The sequence below is a fragment of the Sminthopsis crassicaudata genome, chromosome 5 (genome assembly GCF_048593235.1).
Source record: "Sminthopsis crassicaudata isolate SCR6 chromosome 5, ASM4859323v1, whole genome shotgun sequence".
Taxonomy (NCBI): domain Eukaryota; kingdom Metazoa; phylum Chordata; class Mammalia; order Dasyuromorphia; family Dasyuridae; genus Sminthopsis; species Sminthopsis crassicaudata.
In genome coordinates this window covers 103,200,929-103,208,222 of record NC_133621.1, presented here as the reverse complement: position 1 = coordinate 103,208,222, position 7,294 = coordinate 103,200,929, and the positions used below count along the sequence as shown (strand labels likewise).

At 38.6% G+C, this 7,294-nt stretch overlaps 1 protein-coding gene across 1 annotated transcript in view; it reads left to right on the top strand.

The window, feature by feature from the left end:
• Nucleotides 1–555: 555 nt before the first annotated feature.
• Nucleotides 556–7,294, top strand: part of UBN2 (ubinuclein 2) — a 106,847-nt gene continuing 100,108 nt past the window's right edge. Inside the window, 1 exon segment of the mRNA XM_074267778.1 lies at nt 556–1,035. Coding sequence (XP_074123879.1) covers nt 556–1,035 — 480 coding nt within the window.

Sequence of the window (7,294 nt, the reverse complement as noted above, 5' to 3'; positions counted from 1 at the left end):
TATAGGTATTAGAGCACGGCCGTCAGCGACAGGTCCCTTCCTTCTTCACGGGATGAAGACGCGAGGAAAAGGTCTTCCGGAAACTCGGAACCCTCCCCTTTTAAGGATTTTGCTGTAGAAAGAGCCGGCAGCGTCTCTGTATCCCGGGCAACATCCCGGGCCTATACGTCACTTCCGTGGAGCTGTCCTGACTCCTGACCGTTGGGAGGAAAGAGGAACGCTGAGCAATAACAGCCACGACGGTGTACGTGAGCGTCTTTTCTGTGCGCATGCCCACGCAGAGCGGCCTGCTTCTATTTATGTGGGGGATCCAACATGGCGGCCGCACCGACCCGAGCGAAGGCGGTAGAGCCGTTCAGAACATAGTGGGAGGGGAGAAGGGGAAGAGTTCTTTTGGGGGGGGGCGGCGGCGGCGGCGGCGGCGGCGGCTGCTGTGGCTTGGTGCAGGGAAGAGAAGCAACGAAGGTAGGAAAGAAGGGCAGATAGCGAGCCGGAGAGGCGCGCGGCAGGTCGGTCGACTGGGGAGGGCCGGAGCCGTGAGGGGCGACAGTGAGGATGGCGGAGCCGCGCAGGGTGCCGTTCATTAGCTTGTCACCCGTGAGGCGGCGCGAGCTCGACTTCCCGGGGCCGGAGCGTGAGCCCGATTATCCGCGGGAGCCCCCGCGTCTCGAGCCGCAGCCATATCGCGAGTCGTCCGGGCCGGAGCCGCCGGTACCTCGAGATGCCCACCCCCGGTCAGAACCTCTGAGACCGCAGCAGGAGAAGCCGCCCGCCCCGCCGCGTGAGGGCAGCCGGGCTGAGCAGCCGCCTCAGCCCCGCGAACCCCCTCGGCCCGAGCCGCCGCCGCTACCACCCCCCCATTTGCACCTCCCGCCGCCGCCGCCGCCGCCCCCGGCTAGAGAAGCAGCCGTCCGGGCTGAGCCGCCGAGGCCGCTGGGGGAGACGGTGCGCCTGGAGCTGGTGCTGAAGGATCCCACCGACGAAAGCTGCGTGGAGTTCAGTTATCCGGAGCTGCTGCTGTGCGGAGAACAACGGGTATCGAACAGACTCCCTCTTCGCCTCCTTCAGCCTTTCCTCCCTCCCTTCCTCCTCATCCTTCCCTCCTTTGCATCTTTTCCTCTCTCCCTTCAGTTTGCTCTGCCCCTTCCTCTCATTCTCCCTCCTTTGCATCTTTTCCTTCCTTTTTTACATCCTTTCCTCCCTCCCTTCATCTCTTCCTTCTCCCTCCCTTCATTTTTTCCCTCTCCCTTCACCTTTTCCTCTCTTCCTTCATTATTCCCTTTTCCCCTTCATCATTTTTCTCGCGTCATTTTTTCCTCTCTCCCTGCATCATTTCCCCGTCCCTTCCATCTTTTCTTCATTCCTCCCTTCTCGACTTCCTTCTTAACTCGGGGTGGGGGCAGCCAAGATGCCCAACGTGTGGGGCTGGTGAGGCTTCTGTCCATCCCACACCAGCCTAGAGTGGGAAAGAGGTGGGCCGGGAGCAGACCACACACCTCGAGGCCAGCCCTGCTTTGCTTCATTTCCCTGAGATCCCCCAAGGTTATAATAACACACCATGACTGTCCTCTCCTACCCTAAAACTTGTATAGTTTGGCCTCTTTCTCCTTTGACTCACCAGACTTGGAACGAACGAAGTTGTCCCCTGTGCTTTTAGCTGTCCAGCTTTTTCTGAGAGTAAGAAAGGAACACGTTGAGGACACTTCCTTCTAACCCCGAAATGAGGCAGAAAGAATGAATAACCTTTTTCCTCATCAATTTGTTTTGTGTGTGTGCTAGATCCCCAAAATTCTATGTATGGTTGTGTAAATGTTTTTTGTATTTGAGGAGTTATGCAAGTAATTTAGTCCAAATAATTTGCCAAAGACTAGGAATTCCACTCCAAGGAAATAGTTTGGAGGACATTATCTAGTTACCTTCTCTAGTTCCTTTGGGTAGAGCTCAAGTTACCATTATGGGACTTGTTTAGTTGGTAATTGAGGCGTGGGAAGATACTTATCTCCTCTTCCCTTTTACTTGGCATTTCTCATCTTCATCATCATATTTATTTTTGGCTGAATATATATAATTATTAATATAAAGATCAGGATACTGAGGGAACTGTAATTTACCATCATTCTTTTTGGCAGGTGATTTTAGTTTGAACTTCTTTCATGTTAATTTCATTTTGAAATCTAGCAATCTTGTTTTTAATGAAATTGGTGAACAGTATGGTTTTTGTGTGTCATATATTTGTGGCTCTGGAGTAGTAAAAAGCCACTCTGTTGAGTGTTGAAAATACAAAGATTATATAAGAAATGCAGACAATTACATGTGAAATCGCCAGTGCCCTCAAAGAGTTTTTATTCTTACTGGATTGCTATAACATGTGCATAAGTAAGTAAGTAAATAAAAAGTGATAGCAATGCTACTAACTGAAGCAGGGGTTCAGGAAAGGCCTTATTGAGTCTGTGGAGAACCTGAATTGTGGTTTATAGGGGAATGGGGATTTTAGGCAATGAGTTCATGAAGACCTATTTGTATAAAGACAAGAGATAGGAGATGAGATATCCTGTGTGGACTACAGTTTAGGAGGTCAGTTTGACTGAAACTAAGATTTTTGTAAAGTCAAGTAAGACAAAAAAGATAGGCATTTAAATGACAGGTTGAGGATTTTGTGTTTTATCCTAGATGCAATTAGATAATGAAGGCTTTTGGATTGGGAGGTATATATTGAGTAGAGGGGGTAGGGCAGAGAATATATAAACATGGTCAGATTTGTTTATTTAGAGGATACATTGGAAATAGAAGAGATGGGAAGCAGGGAGGCCAGCTAGAAAGCTTTCCTACTATTCCTGAGGATGGTAATCAAACAAAGGATTGCATGAATACCAGAATGGAAGGGAGGCTAGTTTGACAGGATTTGGGAACTGATGTAATATGAGGTGGATGAACGAGTCAGAGATGACTCTAGGATTAAGAATTTGAGCAAACAAAAATATGATGATGTTCCATCAAAAGAAATGAGATTTAAGAGGAAAATAGGAATTCTTATTTGATCATATTAGCCTTTAAGATGCCTATTTGGACATCTTTGATAAAATCTCAGATATGGTGCTATTAGTAATAATGAAAAAATAATTATTTATCATTTAGAATTTATATGAATTATTTCGATTACTCCAGTAGTTTATCATTATTTAGAATTTGCACAGTTTATTTAGAATTTATGCAATTTAGTGGTTGCCCAGAAACTGGGGTCTAATAGCTTACTTCATTACTGGGCTTCTTGAGTGTTGTTTGAGTCTATACTTCCCTTAACAGTTAAAGTGAATTTTCATAACTAGGTGATTATTATTGCTAAAATACTATTAGACTGTATTTGTTTTATAATCTGATTAATTCTTTTGGCATTATTCATGATTGTTATTTGTTCTTTTACTTAATTGTGTTCAACCAATCTGGATTTTTGAGCGGTAGAAGAAGAGTTTGAACTCATAGCATTGAAGAAGAATGTTAGTTGGGAGGGATTTGTAGAGTTTTCATTTTATAGATGAGGAAACTTAGCTTTAGCAAAATATTTAGCAAATACACAAAGTTAGAATTAGAATCTAAATCTCATGGATCCTGTTAACGGGGCTCTCCATTTTATGATTTTTAAAATATCATTTCCATGTTTAGATTTACTTAAATTTGATAAATTGTGTTATCTGTTTTCCCTCATTAACTTTGAAACTCTGAGATTGGGAATATTAAAAAGCAAATATAATTTGGATTTTTAAAATTTAAGTAAATTTGCACTTCTCGATTTCCAGAGTTTCCTCCCCTCTCCCCATTTTAAAAAAGGCTACTGTGTGTAAATTAATATGGACAATAACTTTGTAAGACCTCTTTCTGTGATATAATATATCATATATAGCTACTTGATCTGGTTTGAATTTAAGAATTTTTCTTAGCTAAAATGAAGTGCAGCCGATTCGCAATAGAAGAATTCACAGTAGAAAAATAGAGGTAGCTAGATGATACAGTGAATGGAGCAGCAGGCCTAGCATCAAGAGGACCTGAGTTCAGATGCGCCTCAGACACTTAACACTAGCTGTGTGACCCTGGGCAAGTTATTTAACTCCAATTGCCTTGCCTCCTGCTCCTCAAAAAAAGGAAAAGGAAAAAAAAAAGATGGAAGTTTCATTATGAGCCATATTTTAACATTGTACTTATGACACAAAATTAATAGTTGTCTGTTGAATGTTCTAAAGTAAATGAAAAGTACAAAGGAAAACATTTTTTATGATTGACTAGCTCTGCTATTCTGATAAGTTATATCATTGCTATTATCATTTAATGAAGGGTAGATAATCCATTTTTTCCCACATTTTTTGGAATTTTTTCCTACACCATCAAAGTAGTTGTTTATTGTGTCTGGGGGAAAAAAAGTCATTTTTGTTTCCCCTAGTAGATACATATTAGAAACATAATTCTTATATTTTGCTGAGATGACATGTCGTTTGTCATGTAATACTTCATTTTAAATACATTTTTAAAAAATGCATTACTCTGTTGCATAGAAGGTAGACTTTGGATGATTTGTTGTGCTCAGTAAACATTTAAAAAAAAAAAAGTATTTTCATATCCACAAAAGTTGTTGTAATTAATTAAGAGTAAGTCTCAAGAGGGAGGACAGTAAAAATCAAAATGTGAATAACAGAATTTGGTTTCTTAGTCAACAAAACAGCATTTCAAGAAATGTCTAGATGTGTTAACATTTTCAATATAAAATTCATTTAAATTCACATTAATCTAAAATATATTATCATGTGCTTCTGGGAGTACAAAGACTTCAGAAACATGTATACAGCATAAAATTATAAAAAAGAGTGAAGTGCTGAGATTTAAACTCCAAACACCTAGGTAGCCTCAGAAAAGGATATGATTTTATATATATATATATATATATATATATATATAGTTTGAGAAAGCCATCAATTATTGTGTTATTTTCATTGCCCTTCAGATACAAAACATATATATGTTAAAACCTTGGCATTCACACACAGAATTCCCTGTTCCTGTGCTGCCTGTTTTATTTTTATCAAAAGAAAAAAAATCTACTAGGATTTGTTCTAGTGTCAGTACATTAATCCATTATATTGTACAATGTTAATTGATTCTCATGATAATTTTGATGTAGTTCAAGAGCCTCTGTCATTAGTGAAAGAATATTATATTTACAATATTCTACTTTTGTTCAGTCAGTTCATTTGTGTTCAACTCTTAGTGACTCAATAGACAATACTGTCAGTGGCAAACATTTTCTTGGCAGATAATGGAGCAGTTTGCTATTTCTACTTAGTTAAGACTAAAAATGTATATATCTTTTCGAGACAATTTAAACAAGGATTGAAACAAAATAGATTTTTCTGTGTAGCTCTTAGCCCTGTGGTAATCAAAGCGTTCTATTAACCCCAGTATCCATTCCTAATCATTACAGTTAATTGAGGTTTTATTATAAAAATGACAATGTAAGAGACTAAAGTGTTAATAAAAAAGCAGTGTTTTACAAGTTTTACAAAATTGCTGGCTATTACATGGCATACTACTCTTGTAAGCTAAGTTACTTAACAGATGAACTTAAAAATAATGTTAATTGTGTTAGAAGAGCTTTATTTCATAAGTTGTACCTGAGTCCAATATATATTACTTTTATTTCCTGTGTAAAGGAAGATTTTTAAGTTTTTTTGTTTAAAAATTTTAAATTTGTAAAACTTTTTTTGTTTGAAAGAATTTTAAATCAAACTTGAAGAACATTTGATTCTTTTATCCCCTAAAGGATAAAAGATTGTTTGACAAATTTCATACATAAACAACTGAGTTCTAATTTCTTTTTAAGAGTATCTGTCAATTAAGTAAACATTTAAGTGTGTCATGCCCCAGATAGTATGGGAGAGATGCTGGGAAATCAAAGACAAAGAAGTTTCCAAACTTCAAGGAACATAGTTTTAACAGAAGGAAACAACATGTACCTACAGTGTATAGGCATATACAGAATAGATACAGGATGGGAGGCACTGGTAGCTGAGAGGAGTAGGAAAGGCCTTATTTAGAAAGTAACACGAGCTAAATCTTACAGAAAAAACTAGGGATTTCAAAAAAAAGTAAAAATAAAATTGATGTGATAAAAGTGTATTTTAAGTATAGGGGTATGAACTTAAGAGAGAAAACGTCATTTGTGAGTAACATCAAAAAGAAACTAATTTTATTGGAGCAGTGTACCTGTTTAATTAGCCTGGAAAGGTAAGTTGGAATCTTATTGGGAAGATCTTTAAATGCCAAATATAGTTTATATTTGATCATGGAAATAAGAGGGAGCTACTAGAATTGTTTGAAGAAAACATAAGATCTACTTCAGGAAAATCACTTTGGCAGCTCTATGAAAGACAAAATGCAGAGAAGCAAGACTTGAAATAAGTAGCTCAGGCAAGAGATCATAAGGACCAGAATGAGGATAATGACTGGGAATAGATGTGAGAAGTGATTTGGAGATAGAAATTACAATTTTTGGCAAGCAATTGGATGTGTAGTGGAGGTAAGCAAGAGTGAACAGTTAAGAATGACAACAGTGTTGTAAATAACTGGATGACTAGAGGGATGAAAGTACCCTTGATAGAAACAGGAACATTTAGAAGAGAATTGTGTTGGAAGAAAAATAATTAGTTAAATTTAAGTTTGCTACATTGCATTAAAGTTGAAATATCTAACAGGTTGTTTGAATCTGGAACTCTGAAGACAAAGCAAGATTAGAAATTCAGGGAGTCATCAAAAAGATGAGGTCATGAAGAATAAAGAATCTAGAGCAGGGGTGTTTAACCTTGGATGTTGTTTTTTGTTGTGGGTTTTGGTGATTTGTTTTTGTTGTTTTTATGGACTTCTTTCACAGTCTAGTCTGGTAAAGGCTATAAACTTCTCGGAATACTATTTTTAAATGCACAAAATGGAATACGTAGGATTACAAAGGAAATATATTGAAATACATTTATTAAAAACAACAAACCAAGTTCATGGATCCTTTCTTCCTTTTTCAGAGAGAATAGAGAGCTTTTAGGGTACAACCATTGTCAGGTGGTAGTTGTGGATGATAACCAGGTGTTGAGACTGAGACAGATCCTCAAAGTAGGAGAAACAAAAGAGTACACTAGAGTGTACAACCCAGAGTGGAGAAAAATTCCTTTAGAATAGAGGGAATTTGTAGCGATTAGCTTCTGTTTTCTCAGTAAGGAATATGAAGATTGAGAAAAGTTTTAAGATAGCTTCTGTGGAG